This window comes from Helianthus annuus, chromosome 16 (assembly GCF_002127325.2).
Source record: "Helianthus annuus cultivar XRQ/B chromosome 16, HanXRQr2.0-SUNRISE, whole genome shotgun sequence".
Taxonomy (NCBI): Eukaryota; Viridiplantae; Streptophyta; class Magnoliopsida; order Asterales; family Asteraceae; genus Helianthus; species Helianthus annuus.
This window is the reverse complement of record NC_035448.2, coordinates 102343861-102360848: the sequence shown is the minus strand read 5'-3', so window position 1 is coordinate 102360848 and position 16988 is coordinate 102343861. Positions and strand designations below refer to the sequence as shown.

Sequence of the window (16988 nt, the reverse complement as noted above, 5' to 3'; positions counted from 1 at the left end):
GAGATCAGGAAAAAGAGGCACCGTCCCCGACGCCCTCCTGGGCCGTCGCCGACGCCATCTGGTGTCTTCTGTCACCCAATTTGTTTGAATACAGTGAAATAAGCCTTCGGGAGCTTTTCAGCTTTTGGCATAATGTTGCCGACACCCAGGGGGCTGTCGGCGACGCCTCTTACGGTTTCAAATCGCGAAATTTTGGTTTCTTGTTGGTTGGGAAGGAATTAAAACACAATTTTTGACCCATTAGACGGGAGTTTTTGAATTTTTCTTGGAGCCTAAACCTTCAACTTTTCCATCCACAATCATACGAATTCATCCATCAATCATTCGATTTCATCATCATCTTCATCCTAACCCTAGCCTACCATCATCCTTTCCATCAATCCATCCATCCATTCACCTTCACCATTCACTACAAACCCTAATTAGCATCATCACTATCCTCAAGGCTTCAAGATGTTCAAGTTCAAGTTTCTCTCATCCGTTGATCAAGTTCCGTTCACCATGAGCGACTAGTTACCTCGGTTTCACCCCGGTGTAGGTAGTTGTTTTATCTAGGGTTTTGAATTGTTATGTGATTCAACTTTGTGACAATTTGTGTTGATTTTGTAAACCATAGACAATTGTTTGCATTTGTTTCATAGTGGTAAATTGTCGAACGATTATAAAGTTATGACTTTGCGAAATGGTTATGTATAATTATACGTTATCGTGGTTAGGATTTACTTGTTGTGATTACAAAGTGCATTCTTGTCCGTTCTTCAGGACGTTGATAGTTATCGGCACCTAAGTCACGGTACACTAAATCCGTTAATCGTTATGCGATTGAGTTGAGTTTAAAACTTGTAGAAACCCTAGGTTTGCAATTACCGAAACCGGGTGTGAACCCCTTTTTCTAAAGTATTGTTTAATTCGTGAATTGTGTTTTTGTTAATCATAATTAATCAAATCTTAGTAGTTAATAAATGTTACCACCATTGTTGGTTATTTCCAGCATTTCCTTCAAACAAACAAACAAATTAAACATAGCAAGCTTCATAAGAATGTGACAAATTCATAATCGAGCTAATCCATAGGTAAACCATAAACTCTTCGTGGATCGACCCCTTACTACCACTAACACATTGTTAAGGGTAATTTGGGTTTATAAATATTATCTTTGACCGGGGCGCGACACTCTGATCACACGAGGAAGTTTACATGAAGATTCCACAGGGATTTTCTAAGGAAGGGTAAACTAGAGTTTGCAGGTTGAGGAAATCTCTTTACGGTGATGTGCACAAAATGCAACATATAAATTACATCAATTGTGGCATAAAACTAACCCTTTTTAGTACTAATGTTGGAAAAAGTGTGTTTTTGTCTTCCTTTTGTATTTTCAGGATTAAATGAGCTCAAATGAACAAAAGAAGCAAAAAGACAGCTAAATCTAACATAAATACAAGAAAAGGAACAAAAGTAGCATGCCTGACCTCCCGACAGCATCTTCCTAAGCAAAACAAAGAAGACAGAAGCCTGAACACGCCCCGTGCTCAGCGAGCACGGGGCCGTGCCCAAGTGTCAGCAAAAAAGACAAACTCATAGAAGCTTCTGTTGCCCACCACGGGGCCGTGCCCAGCGGACACGGGGGCGTAGTCAACTTCCTGCAGGCGCATTTATTGTAATTGCGAATTACAATTAATGAAGAGAGAGAGTCAGATGGACATGGGGCCGTGCCCAAGCTTCTGTTCAGCCTATAAATAGGAGTGCTTGGAGCTCTTGCAACTCATCCCTTGGCACACCACCTCTCTCACACTTCACCCACCACCCACCACCACCATAACACCATCATCCACTACCATCATCCATCGTCCATCATAGAGTGTGTGAGTCGTCTCGGGATCCAAGATTGAGCGTAAGAGTTCTTGACAATCAAAGGCCATGTTTGCCTAAGTCTCTTACATCACTTGGTGAAGACAAGTGTTTAGTGTAATACTTTTTATTTTTAATCTTTTGCACTTTTTAATTGGTTTTGTATTAATGACTTTAAATACTAGTTTCTTATGTTGAAGGTGATTCTTCCTTATCGTTTGTCCGTGGTGTCTTGGCATTATTTTACTGTCTATATAAAATAAAAGATTTTCACCATTCATATCTCCATGGTCTATATGGAGGTATGTTGGCTACCTGGTCGGGGGTTAAGGGAACGGTTTGATAAGAGTCTTGCCATTGTTCAGTGTATAGATCCTGCAAAGAACCTGGGTCAAATTTAGTAGGACCTCCTTCAATACCCAAAGGTATTAGATGGCGGGGGTCCAAACTCTTTGATCCCCTCATAAGTTAAACTACTATTAAAACTTTAACCCAGCTACTTAAGACTATATCCCTGTTGACTCAGACTACTTAGCTGAGGGTAACGTCGCCTTCAAAAGAGGGGCCTACCACATTATGCATTAATAACTTAATTAATTTTCTTTCAATAATCCGACCCTTTAGGATTGTATCCTTGCTGACTCAAACTACTGGGTTGAGGGTAACGTCGCCTTCAAAAGAGGGGCCTACTACAATAACTAAGACAATCCCTTAAATAAGTGCAAAAGTGCGAAAATAATCAAAGGTTACACTACACACGAGTCGAGTCAGATCCAAGTGATTCATCTTGTCTATCTGTTTTTATTTTTATTTTATTTTTCAGCATTTTAGTTAGTTTTATTTTCTTAGTTTAAAAGCCTTTTTCTAACATTTTGATTGATTAGACGTTGAGGATAAACCGGTACTAAAAGCTCCTGTGCCCTTCGACGACCTCGGTATCTTACCAACACTATACTACTTCCACGATGGGTGCACTTGCCCATATGTGTGTTTAGTGTTAGTAAATATCGTGTTTTATAAATTTAAAACTTGGCTAAAAAGTGTAAAAAGGGCTTAAAATATATACCTAAAACATAACACACTTCACGCACATCAAGTTTTTGGCGCTGCTGCTGAGGACACAAGGATTTTAAGAAAGTTAGGAATCAACGGCCTAATCATTTTTTCTTTTTTCTTTTTATTTTTTTAGGATTTTCTTAATTTTTCAGCTTCTGCAGAGCTCAGCACGGGCCGTGGCTGGTCGGACACGGGCCGTGCCCAGCAGTATTACTGGCAGTTTTTATTTTCCGAGTTACAGAGGGCTGAGCACGGGGCCGTGTTCAACTTTCCAGTAATAGGGATCCGGAAAACAATCGCTGTATCTCCGACCACGGGCCGTGTTCACTGAGCACGGGGCTGTGGTGAACTTTCTGACCAACATTCTTTTCTGTTTTTATTGCAGGACTTGGAACCAAACGCCACATCTGAACCTTCTACGTAGTGTATGAGCTCCAGTTCTAATAGAGACATAAAAGAACCTTTAGAAGAACCCGAACGCTTTCTCAGAAAAAGACTTAAAGCTAAAACCAAGAGAAGGTTTCGGGGGACCCACTTCCAATGGCGGACCAACGTACCCTTATGGATTACCTACGACCCACCGTGGGTAATCTCGGCGCCGCTATCAATGCACCGAATGTTGAAGCCAACAACTTCGAACTTCGGCCACATTTGATACAAATGCTTCAAAACTCCGCAACCTTCCATGGGCTTGCGGACGAGGATCCCCATCAACATATTACTAATTTCTTAGAAACATGTGATACTGTTGGTGCAGTCATCTGTCGACTACGTCTTCTGTCGAGTCTCGTTCTCGTTGCGGATCCGATCGGGCATGACATCACGAGTGACATCACCTAGGTGACATCACAAGTGATGTCATGATTCAAGAATTAATGGTGGACGTTTATAATATGCATTGTAAAGAATTTAATGTTCACAAAATACAAAATACAAGATGGTTGTAATTGGACCTTTGGATGGTCCAATGAGACCTCACCTTTACAAGAACCAATGAGCATCCACCAAATGAAGATTCAATTACATGAGAATTCACTAGAAGACAAATATATGGAAGGTCAAGATGAATCGCTTATTCAGCAACATTACGGACCGCTTTTTTGGTCAACATATCGGGTCGCTTTTAAGGAACTTGTCAGATCGCTTTTATGGTTTGTGATATGGATCGCTTTTGTGGGCTGTATTTGGAGCGATCCTAGAATACTATAAATAGGATCATTGTTCATTTCATTTGTAACATGGTTCAGATTTGATACCGAGGTATTGTCGGTTTTTCCTTGTAATCGAAACGTTGTAAAATCAATCTACAAGAGGTTTAAAGTGTGAATCTAGCTGTGTACGCATCCGTTTCCTTGTTTCCGCCTCTGAAACGGAGTTGAGCTCTTCCGAACGACTCGTTTAGGTCGAAATTCGACCCTACAGATACCTTTCGGATCAATGGAGCATCAAATGACGCCATCCGCCTTCGAATGTTTCCATTTTCACTAAAAGACCGAGCAAAAGCTTGGCTCAACGCCCTCCCAGTTGGTTCGGTAAACACCTGGGATGAACTAGCCCAAAAATTTCTATATAAGTATTTCCCTCCCGCTAAAACGGCTAAATTAATGATTGAAATTAATACATATTCACAAGAGGACGGGGAATCCTTATATGAAACTTGGGAAAGGTTCAAGGAGCTATTGCGAAAGTGTCCCCATCACGGTCTTGCGGTATGGCAACAAGTATCCACTTTCTATAATAGGTTGTTGCCACACACGAGACAAACACTTGACTCTAGCTCCGGGGGACTTTTAGGTAATCGCCGCCCACATGAAATATACAATCAAATCGAGGAAATTGCTCAAACCAATTTTCAGTGTCACACTCCCCGAGGCAATAAATCTATTGCCCCGGCCCCCATAAGGTTGATGAAATCACTTCTTTACAAGCCCAAATCGAGGCCCTTTCTTCAAAAATTAAAAAGTTAGAGATGACAAAAACGATCTCGGTTATGGCTTGCAAAGGGTGTGGTGGGCCACATGAAAATTGGAGTTGTATGAAAGAAACAGATAATCAATCAGAGTCGGTAAACTACATTGATAATAGACCTAGGCCGTCGGGTCCTCCAACGGGTACCTACAACCAAGGATGGCGTAACCACCCTAACCTTGATTGGAGAGAACCCGGCAATAGTAGTAACCAACAAAGTCTAAACCAACGAACAAAATTTCAACAACCAAGAAATGAGTCACAAAATTTCCCTCAACAACAAGGTGGACGAGAAAGGCTTGAAGATACTATATCTCGCCTCATCTCCGACACTGGAATGAAAAACTCGGATCGATTTCAACAATTGGAATCGAATTTTAGAAATCAACAAGCTAGTATACAAAACATTGAAAAACAAATAAATTAACTAGCTCAAAATTTCTCCGAGAGACCACAAGGCGCGTTACCAAGTAATACCGAAACAAACCCAAAAGCACAAGTTCATCTCATAACATTAAGAAACCGTACCGTGGGTCCCGCGGAAGCTCCGCCACCACCAACTGAGGAAAGCACAACACCGTCCCAACAAGAGAAGGCTTCTCCTCTACTTCAAGAGCCCACCAAGGCTCCTCCGGTTCCGTACCCCGGTAGGTTAATTCGTCAAAAGATCAATGAGCAATTCGAAAAATTCGAAAGTCTACTAAAACAATTGCATGTTAATATTCCTTTTATCGAAGTCCTAACTCAAATGCCTAAATACTCAAAATTCATGAGGGACTTCCTCACTCATAAAAGGAAAATTGAATCATTGCAATTAGTTAACCTAGGCGAAGAATGCTCCTCCCTCGTACTCAACAAACTCCCCCAAAAGAAGATTGATCCCAGAAGCTTCACAATTCCTTGCTCGATCGGGGAATCCCCCATTCGTAATGCACTAGCCGACCTTGGGGCTAGCATTAACCTCATGCCCGCATCAATGTTCAAATGACTCGGCCTAGGAAAAACAAGCCCTACCAAGATGAGTATACAACTTGCCGACAGGTCCGTCAAATACCCGCAAGGTGTCGCTGAAAATCTATTGGTCAAAGTCGATAATTTCGTCTACCCGGCCGACTTTGTCATACTAGATATGGAAGAAGACACCGAAGTCCCCCTCATACTAGGGAGGCCACTTCTAGCCACCGCACAAGCAGTGGTAGACATGAACGACGGAACACTCACTTTGAAGTAAAGGGATAAGGAAGTGAAGTTTGGGATTGGGAAGAGAGTAGAGGACGATGACCCGGTCAATTACATGAAGGTTATTGATTCGAGTTTGGATGATGCTCTCCGACGGTGCAACATGGGATGCAAAACATCCCGCTCGGAAAACATATAACCTCACTTTGGGTCTAGCCAAGGACCCTTATAAACGTGGCGCACCACGGAGGCATTCCGCGGAACTATCCTTAGTTTAGTTTAATCTTTTAGTTTAATTTTAATTTGCAGAAATAAAACACACTCGTGATGGTGAAGGATAACAAGGGAAATGAGAAACATCGCCCCATGCACAAAAACAGGGCCATCCGACAACAATTTCTTCATTACAGCAAGCTCAGCACGGGCCGTGTCCGCCCAATACGGCCCCGTGCTGCACACTCTGTAGAAAATTGCCCAGTTCAGGTAACTGGGCACGGGCCGTGTTCGCTGAACACGCCCCCGTGTCCAGGCTTCTGTTTCTTTTCTTTAATTTTTGTCACTGACACCTGAACACGGGGCCGTGCCCGGACACTACGGGGCCGTGTCCAGGATGCCAGTAACATAAAATTTTGCTTTTAACACCGTTTTACACATTCAATCAACCTAAAAACTTATTTTTGGGACACATTGAGGACAATGTGTAATTTAAGTGTGGGGGGGGATGCTAAAACCTTGAATCTTGCAAGTCCTAATAACAAGCCTTACACAAAACTCTATTGGAACCACTAATCACCCCAAATTTTTTTCAAAAATTTTCATTTTTTTTTTTACTTGTCTAAGTTTAAGGTGGAAATTCAAGTTCTAACATGGTTATATTTTTACAAGTTTACAACCGATAGTGTCGTGATAAAAAGAACCAACATAAGAAAATTATGAGACGGCATGACAAACTTAGTTAAAATTTGATTATATATACTTGATCACATAAAAACCCTTTCCCACAAAAGTGAGTTTTGAGCCTTTATCGAGCATACAAATACATATCTTTACACTAAATGCTCATTTTTCGTTTCTTGTGTGAATAGCCGCTTGGTTCGTACGACTCTAGAACTTGCCACGACAATACATTCCAGGTCCTTACCAACTTACACCTAAGTAAGTAAATGATGGAGGCATTAGGACTAACCCTTTTTCTTTCTGCACCATTATTTTTCATTTTTTTTACCACCTGCCCAAAATCCCCCGTTAACCCCTTTGAGCCTAAACCTTTTCATTTCTTAACCCAAAACAATCACCCTTTTTACCCACCTAAACCTTTTTATTTTACCCTTTTCTTTTAGTAACAACATTCGGTTTTCTTATGACTTGAAAAAAAAACAATTTTGATGAAACCAAATAAACAAACAAGTTCATCAAAAATAACTTTGTTTGAAAAAGAATGGTTCATCAAAATAAAATAAAAATGTGAAAAATAAAAAGTCTTTCAAAAACTGACGTTTGTTACGCCTTTCGCCCTTTTACTAACCACTAACCCAACCACCCACCTTTAGCCCAAGCCTAACCCTCACCCAAAAAGTCCTCTTGATATTTACAAAGGTATATAGTTAAAAAGGAGGAGGATTGATTGCTTGGCAAGCTTATGGTAGGAGTAAGTTCCATGTCGCTCTCGAGTGATTCACTAAAAATACACCTTCGGCCGAGTGTTGAGTGATTCCCCGTGAGGTATGTGAACTTATATATAAATGGAATTTTAAAAAGGTATGTTATGCCCTAATAAGTAATTTATCTTATGAAACGTTTTTAATAAATCATGACGAATAGGATTTTAAATAAATAAAAATAAAACCTAAATAAAGAATCTTGGAAATCCCGACACTCTATGACAAGCCCAAAAACCTTTTCTTCTACCCATTCCATTTGGGAGTGAAAAAGCCACATTATAAAGAGTTTTGCTTGAGGATAAGCAAAGATTCAAGTGTGGGGGTATTTGATGTGCACAAAATGCAACATATAAATTACATCAATTGTGACATAAAACTAACCCTTTTTTAGTACTAATGTTGGAAAAAGTGTGTTATTGTCTTTCTTTTGTATTTTTAAGATTAAATGAGCTCAAATGAACAAAAGAAGCAAAAAGACAGCTAAATCTAACATAAATACAAGAAAAGGAACAAAAGTGGCATGCCCGACCTCCCGACAGCATCTTCCCAAGCAAAACAAAGAAGACAAAAACATGAACACGCCCCGTGCTCAGCAAGCACGGGGCCGTGCCCAAGTGTCAGCAGAAAAGACAAACTCATAGAAGCTTCTGTTGCCCACCACGGGGCCGTGCCTAGCGGACACGGGGGCGTGGTCAACTTCCTACAGGCGCATTTATTGTAATTGCGAATTACAATTAATGAAGAGGGAGAGTCAGATGGACACGGGGCCGTGCCCAGCGGGCACGGGGCCGTGCCCGAGCTTCTATTCAGCCTATAAATAGGAGTGCTTGGAGCTCTTGCAACTCATCCCTTGGCACACCACCTCTCTCACACTTCACCCACCACCACCATAACACCATCATCCACCACCATCATCCATTGTCCATCATAGAGTGTGTGAGTCGTCTCGGGATCCAAAATTGATCGTAAGAGTTCTTGACAATCAAAGGCCACGTTTGCCTAAGTCTCTTACATCACTTGGTGAAGACAAGTGTTTAGTGTAATACTTTTTATTTTTAATCTTTTGCACTTTTTAATTCGTTTTGTGTTAATGGCTTTAATTACTAGTTTTTTATGTTGAAGGTGATTCTTCCTTATCGTTTGTCCGTGGTGTCTTGGCATTATTTTACTGTCTATATAAAATAAAAGATTTTCACCATTCATATCTCCACGGTCTATATGGAGGTATGTTGGCTACCTGGTCGGGGGTTAAGGGAACAGTTTGGTAAGAGTCTTGCCATTGTTCAGTGTATAGATCCTGCAAAGGAACTGGGTCAAATTTAGTAGGACCTCCTTCAATACCTAAAGGTATTGGATGGCGGGGGTCCAAACTCTTTGATCCCCTCATAAGTTAAACTACTATTAAAACTTTAACCCAACTACTTAGGATTGTATCCCTGCTGACTCAGACTACTTAGCTGAGGGTAACGTCGCCTTCAAAAGAGGGGCCTACCACATTATGCATTAATAACTTAATTAATTATCTTTCAATAATCCGACCCTTTAGGATTGTATCCTTGCTGACTCAAACTACTAGGTTGAGGGTAACGTCGCCTTCAAAAGAGGGGCCTACTACAATAACTAAGATAATCCCTTAAATAAGTGCAAATGTGCGAAAATAATCAAAGGTTACACTACACACGAGTCGGATCCAAGTGATTCATCTTGTCTATCTGTTTTTATTTTTATTTTATTTTTCAGCATTTTAGTTAGTTTTATTTTCTTAGTTTAAAAACCTTTTTCTAACATTTTGATTGATTAGACGTTGAGGATAAACCGGTACTAAAAGCTCTTGTGTCCTTGGACAACCTCGGTATTTTACCAACACTATACTACGTCCACGATGGGTGCACTTGCCCATATGTGTGTTTAGTGTTAGTAAATATCGTGTTTTATAAATTTAAAACTTGGCTAAAAAGTGTAAAAAGGGCTTAAAATATATACCTAAAACATAACACACTTCACGCACATCAACGGCCTAAAGCAAGCTTCATGGAATTGGAATAAAAAATTCACATCCTCTTTACTCGACTTGGGCTTTCAACAATGCAAGGCAGATTATTCATTATTCATTCGCAAACAAGGCAACAACATTTTGGCGATTTTAATATATGTGGATGACGTCATTATGGTTGGTAACAACAAGAGATGATTCAAGAAACGAAAAATGAATTAAATCGCCGATTTAGAATCAAGAACCTTGGGGATCTCAAATATTTCCTTGGAATTGAGGTAGCTCGTACTTCAAAGGGGCTCGTTCTGAGCCAAAGAAAGTACACTCTCGACATTCTCGAAGATTGTGGCTTCCAAGGATGTCGACCGGGCACATTTCCTATGGAACCAAACTTGAAACTAGACAAAGGAACTACAGAACCAGAAAATAGATGGTGGTAGATATCGCAGGATCGTGGGTCGATTACTTTATCTACAAGCCACCAGCCCCGACATCACATATGCTGTTAATGTTCTCAGTCAATTTGTCTCAGATCCTAGACAACCTCACCTCGATGCGGTTCATCGTGTTCTCCGCTATCTCAAAGCAACTCCAGGTTAAGAATTCTTTTGTCACGGGAAAATAGTTATAAGCTAGTCAGGTATTGTGATGCGGATTGGCTTGGTTGCCCCTTTTCTAGATGCTCTCGAACCGGGTACTTACTTTTATTAGGAGATGCTCCAATCTCCTGGAAAACTAAGAAACAATCCGTTGTTTCTCGTTCCTCTGTCGATGCTGAGTACCGATCAATGGCTTCTACCACCAGTGAGATTTTATGGCTGCGATGGCTCCTACAGGAGCTCGACGTTCCTTTGGATGGTCCCACACCACTTTTTGCGACAATCAAGTTGCTCGTCACATTGCCAACAATCCCGTTTTTCATGAACGCACAAAGCACGTGGAGATGGATTGTTACTTTATCCGCGAAAGACTAGAAACCAAAGAGATACATCCCTTCCACATCGAATCAAGTATGCAAATTGCTGATTTATTCACGAAAGGTCTGGGGGCTCCTCAACTCAATTTTCTCCTTGCATGTTGGGCGTTATTGACTTACACGCTCCAACTTGAGGGGGAGTATTGGCGAATACTCCTCTATAATATTCCTTTATTCCTCTTCCATATTATTGCATAGATAATTTCTCCTTATACGAAGGCCCTCATTACTTATTTCCTTTATTACGTTCATGTCATCTTTGTATTTATATTATTTCCTTGTACCTATTGTGGTGTTAGTACTAGTGTATGTCTTTAGTGTGTTTATTTTTTCTTTTTGGGGGGTGGTTACATGGTCACAGGTTGTATATGATGTTCCAGTTACAGGGTATATTCATTGATTTTGATTGAATAAAGTCCTAAGTCAACAGCACTTTGTGATACAGGTTCCATTATGAAATGAAGCATAAGCCAACCAATTATGTCACACCCGGACGGACACCTAGCACCAACTTCCATACTTTATATATACACGGATGATTTGACATATCGTTTTCTAACACCATAATTAGCAGTTCGGTCTGAAATTTTCATTAAAACCGATTGAACTGAACTAAACGTCCATGTGTGATGTGCCCTAAGATTTTGTATTTGGGGCTTTTTGCATTTCACTTCTATTTGTTTTAATCTCTGAGTTAATTTTCCGTTTATCGAATTGGATAGATCCAAACCCGACTCAACTTTTCATGTCAACTTCGTTTTTAGCCCGCATAAACCCTGCTTAATTTCATGTCTCGCTTAGTTGTGTTTAATACCCTCAAAATTCCTTTAATAATCTATAGTAAACAAAATTTGTAATTATTAATAATACATACTTTAAATTATACTTAACGCGTTGATAATTTATAGATGGAGTTGAGAAGAGGTAAAACGGAAGTACTTAAAAAACTCAAAAAGAAAGTGTTTACTCTCTAGATTAACCCCATACCAACCCGACCTGTTCATTTTGTCACCTCAGGTCTCAACTCTTTTAAATAGAGACATTTGTAGACTTATGCAAGCCTGAAATATGTATATACATTTACCGTAGGCAAAGTGTACAAATGGATTTCATGATCTTCAGGTTGTAACACCCATTGAATAGACATTTCAGCATTCAAGCATATACATATTCACTACATACAATTACCACAACCGTTTTATGTTGCAAGTAAACTATCTTAGCTTCAACCCCGTGCCCGCAACAAACTTTGGGCCGGGTTCATCTAAACAACAATCAACAACAAACCATTACCATTACCATTCTGAAAACCCAAACCAACCCAGACAAGTCCCGGGCTTTCTTCATTTGACGAAGGGGGTAGATATGTAAATTAGTACGGATGCAGGGGTTAATGGGCTCACATCAAATGCGAGTCATAGGCGTTAAAATTTGAGTCAGGAATAACTAGAGGCAGGTTGTCTATGTACATGAACAATCTCTTCAGATTTTCTCTTGTTATTGTGGCCATGTCAATGGCTTCTTTATGGTCAACATATACCCACAGCTCACTCGAGTCAACTCTCTTTAGGCTGACCCGACAAAACGGGCATGATAGGGATCTTGTTCGCCTGCAATAAAGTAATTTCATCATGTGAAACAAAAATATGTTTTTTGGGGATGATAATTTGAATAAAGATATTAAATGAGGTAATAGGCCGAAGGAGTCGAATCAAAGAGAGATATAAAGAAAACGGGTCAAACAGGTTGAAAGGCATAACAAGTTTATTATAATCGCATAAAGCCCTCCTAAACCAAATTATTCAATATTTCAGAATGTGATTTTTGTAATCATCTCACACACTAATTAACTATAAAAACGTTCAAACGTTTTGGACAAAAACTAGTGTTTGTACTTAAAATGACCCGTTTTCACCAATCCTCTAGGTACAAACTCTAGTCTCCTAATTAAACAGTAACCTTTGGAATGGCCAAAGTGGTATTTTTTTTTTTTTTTTTGTTGTATTAAATATTAATGGATTTTAAATTTATTTTACATTAACTAATTTGCGTATAACTACAAGAGTAATCATCGAGTGAGCTGGAATTACTAAGGAAGGAAAGCAATCATCGGGGTGGATCTGGATTTTGCTAAGGAAGGTATTGAGGTGAACAACAGCCTAAGGAGCATGGTTGGAAAAGGGGATAAAACACTGTTTTGGTTGGATGCATGGGCGACCAATCAGCCGTTAAAGGAGGAGTTCCCTCTCCTTTTCGGCTTGGCTAAAAACAAAAGAAACAAGATACAGGATAACTACAAGAGAAGTCAAGAAGGAATTTTGTGGGACTGGAGTTGGTGTAAACTTCCAAACAACAGTGAAGAAAAAAGCGAATATGAGGGATTAAAGGAACTGCTACTTCAACAATCAGTAGGCCGAAATGAGGATGCTTGGAGATGGAAGAATAACATGGAGAAAGGGTATTCGGTGAAAGAGATTAGGAAGGAGTTAGCCGGAATCATCGATGTAAATGCAGAACCTAATGGTTTCGAGTGGAGCAAGATTGCTACGGCCAAGGTAAACCTGTTCACGTGGAGAGCAATAGAGGAAAGAATACCATCATCAGTTGCTTTGAGTAGCAGGGGAATGCAAGTGGGATCGGTCGACTGCGAAATCTGTGGTTTAGCTCCGGAAACGGCCAATCACATCATGATACAATGCCCGATAGCAAAGGAAGTATGGTTACAACTTTGGTCATGGATGAAAATACCTATTAGGGATCACAACGAAAACATGAAAATAAGGATCCAAGAGAAAACTGAATGGCCCAGAAAGAAGGTAAATATTATTTATGCAATTCATCTCCTAGCCGCTATGGAAAAATAGAAACAAAAAAGTGTTCGACGATACACTCACAAATCCGGGCATGATGGTGGAAAAAATAAAAGAAGAATCGTTTGACTGGATTAAGTTAAGATCAAGGCATACGGGAGTAACATGGAGTGAATGGCGGAGTTTCTCATTTGGAACAGTGTAGTCTAGAAACTGATAATTATAGACCTGTATTTCTATAGATGTAATGTATCCTGGATTGTACTCTTGACATGAATATAGCACCTTGCTATATGTCGCATCTTTTGTTTTTGGTTGAATAAAGTTTTGTTGTTGCTGTTCAAAAAAAAAAAAAAAAAAAAAAAAAAAAAACTAATTTGCGTATAACTCTTTAGTCTTTACACCTAAAACTGGCCAACACTACCTCATTGCATCAAAAGTACACTAGTTAATACAGGTTTGGGTTAAACTACTTTTTGGTATGGGCTGAACAGGTTGGATATAATTGGCCCGCAAACACCTTATCGTTCATTTTTTGAACTTTTTTTTACTAATCGGCAATAAAAATTGTCCAAGCCAGAACACATTTAAGAAGCCACATCTTAACCAAAGAGTCTACTAATTCAAACAAGTAAGACCTCGCCCTTATATGAGGCTAAAAAATCACAATCCAAACTTTCTATGGCATCTAGAGTGAAGACATAAAATTAGTTCACACACGCACACACACATATATCAAGCTTTATATATAAGACAATTATTGATAGATATAGAGGATCATACCAGTCACTGTAACATTTTGAGCACATGGCATGGTTACATTTGGGTAAGACGAGTTTGCTATTCATCTCCATACAAATACCACATTCTTCTTCCCGTTCAATGTCAACGTCAGAATATCGATTGTAATCTTCATCTTCTCGTTTTTTATACCTTTCCATGCATACCTTCTTTTGCTTTCTTTCTTCAGAATCAGTGACACCACTTTGAAGTTGCATTAAAGACGGATATATGATTCCTATGCATCACAGCATGAAAAAACAAGATAAACAAAACGTACATAGAACAAAGAAAGACGCCAAAAACTGGAATAAAGGTTGAAGTTTGACTTGGGTAAAAAAGTCAAAAGTGTTTGGGCCTTTGAATCATACCATAGAATTCTCTTATGCTCGCTTTCCGTTCATGTGTGGACATGGTGGTGGTGCCATCATCGTAAACCTGATGTGCGAGCGGAAAACTTTATTAACTGCTAAATCGTGGGAATGGAAATACTAAAACGGGTTTGAATATTTGACCTGAAATATCAAGATCCTCAAGAGTCCGAGAGCACCCGCAAGGTGGCAGTCTGACCACTGAACAAAGAAAAGGAAAAACTGTGCAGCCGGGCTATACGACATTCTCATCTGCACACACGCACCATTGTACTCCCGTGAAAAATCAGATGCCCTGCACCATCATACAAGAAAAACATACATAAGGCGTGTTTGGTTTGACCTCAAAAGTCAAAATGTGTAACTTTCTAATTATAAAGATAGAAGATCAAATTTTAAACTTTACCCTTTAAAAAATGCATTAAAACAAGCATACAGTTACAATAACAGCAACAAATTCACCAACAATCATCTTCAATCTTAGATATAGGGCATGTGAGATTTGACCTCAAAAGTCAAACTGTGTAACTTTCTACACTATAAAGATTCAAGATGAAATTATAAACTTTACCCTTTTGAAAATGCATAAAAAACATACAATTACAACAGCAAGAAATCTACCAACAAATCATCATTAATTTTGGATATAAGTTGTGCTAGATTTCACCTCAAAGTCAAAGTTTGTAACTTTCTACACTATAAAGATTCAAGATCAAATTTCAAACTGTACCCTTTTAAAAATGCATTTCATTTCATTTCATTATTTGAACATAATCCAACCACTTTTTCTTGGTGAACCAATCTAGATCAACAAGTAAAAATCTACTTAACAACATTTACCAATTGTTTTAGTTTTTTTTACCTCAAAAGTGGCCAACATAGAAAACAACCCACATGTTAAGAATTACTGTTAATTAACAATTTAACAAAACAAAACAAAAAATCAAAATGTTTTCAAATACCCTTTGAAATTCAAAACTGAGGGCTTTTCTTTTGATTGAAAAATCAAAATGAGATACCTTTATCCCATATAGAAGCAATCACTAAAGTCAAAAGAACACACACACATGATTAATTTTGACCAAACACGAGTCAAAATTAGCTCATAAATCAATCTGAAAAAAAAAAAATCTAACTTTCTCTAAAAGATCAAAATCCCAGAAACCAAATTGAACAATTCATGAAAAGAACATAAATTTCTATTAAAAACTCGAAACTTTAATAACACCCACACGAAAAAAAAAAAAAACAAATTTCTTACAGAGTATTTGCATGTTGAATATCCGCTTCGAGAACTTTGAGAGAATCCTTGAAAGATCTTCTTATTGATCCCACATACATCTCTGTATTTTCACACAAATTCACACACCATCTACTGACGAATTTCTCTCTCTAAAAACCCTAAAAAATAGTTTTAGTTTCTCTCTCTAGAAATAGTGGGATCAGTGGTAACTTCTTCTTCTCTGTTCTTCGAGAGAACTGAAGAAGGAAGGAAGGGGGAGAAAAAGAAGTGTGTCAATGTAAAGGTGACACGTGGATAAGAAGCTGGTGCAACTTTATTTAAAGATTTTCATAGTGGTACTAATTATAATACTAATAACTAGTAAATTCACCCGCGCTTTGTGGCACGAATTTAGTTAGTATATGTTTAATTTGTAACGGTATTTGTATTCGCTATAGTAATCGAAAGTGAAAACCTTACATTGATCAAAATCAATAAAAACGAAAATCGATACCGGTACCAATGTTATTCAGTTGATATCATTCGGTTGGTTTGCATTCTATGTTTAACTTTTCAACATTGACATACAAATGTTATCGAACACGGCTATTGTGCCGCTATCGTACCAAATCGAACCAAAATCGACTGCACACCATTTGTATCATTATCATTATTTATTCGTATTGTTTTTGCATGTGATAAATTAAGACCGTATCGCTACCATACCGTCCTAAGACTCGGTATAGCCACTGAAAGAGAAAAAAATACATAAATAAAGTGTTTATATACCCTAAAAGATATTGACACGCATTTTACATTGATAAAAACCATAAAAACAACTATTGGTACAAGCTTCGATATTCGATGTCGGTGCCGATGTTGTTCGGTTGGAATCGGTTCGGTGCGTCACAATACCAGTACGATTTTAAAAGATATCGACACGATTTTAACATCGGTAAAAACCATAAAAACAAATATCAGTACAAGTTTTGATATTCGATGTCTTTACCGATGTTGTTCGGTTGAAATTGGCTAGGTTCATCACAATACCAGTACAACACTGACACTTGCTACAACTTAGGATACCGAAAAAGTAGTACTTCAGTTTTGAGCAAAATTTATAT

General features: G+C 38.8%; 1 protein-coding gene and 1 non-coding gene across 2 annotated transcripts; both read right to left on the bottom strand.

Moving 5' to 3' along the window:
• Positions 1-4502: 4502 nt before the first annotated feature.
• On the bottom strand, positions 4503-4609 carry LOC118488610. Its single transcript, XR_004885154.1, has one exon. It is a non-coding gene; the product is annotated as a small nucleolar RNA R71 (small nucleolar RNA).
• Positions 4610-11776: 7167 nt separating this feature from the next.
• On the bottom strand, positions 11777-16170 carry LOC110877611 (E3 ubiquitin-protein ligase AIRP2). Its single transcript, XM_022125769.2, has 5 exons — positions 15904-16170; positions 14787-14937; positions 14643-14709; positions 14275-14509; positions 11777-12291 (listed from the first exon to the last, which is right to left on the bottom strand). Exons 1-5 carry the CDS (start codon positions 15981-15983, stop codon positions 12081-12083), a joined length of 744 nt encoding a protein of 247 aa, XP_021981461.1. The 5' UTR covers positions 15984-16170; the 3' UTR covers positions 11777-12080.
• Positions 16171-16988: the final 818 nt, after the last annotated feature.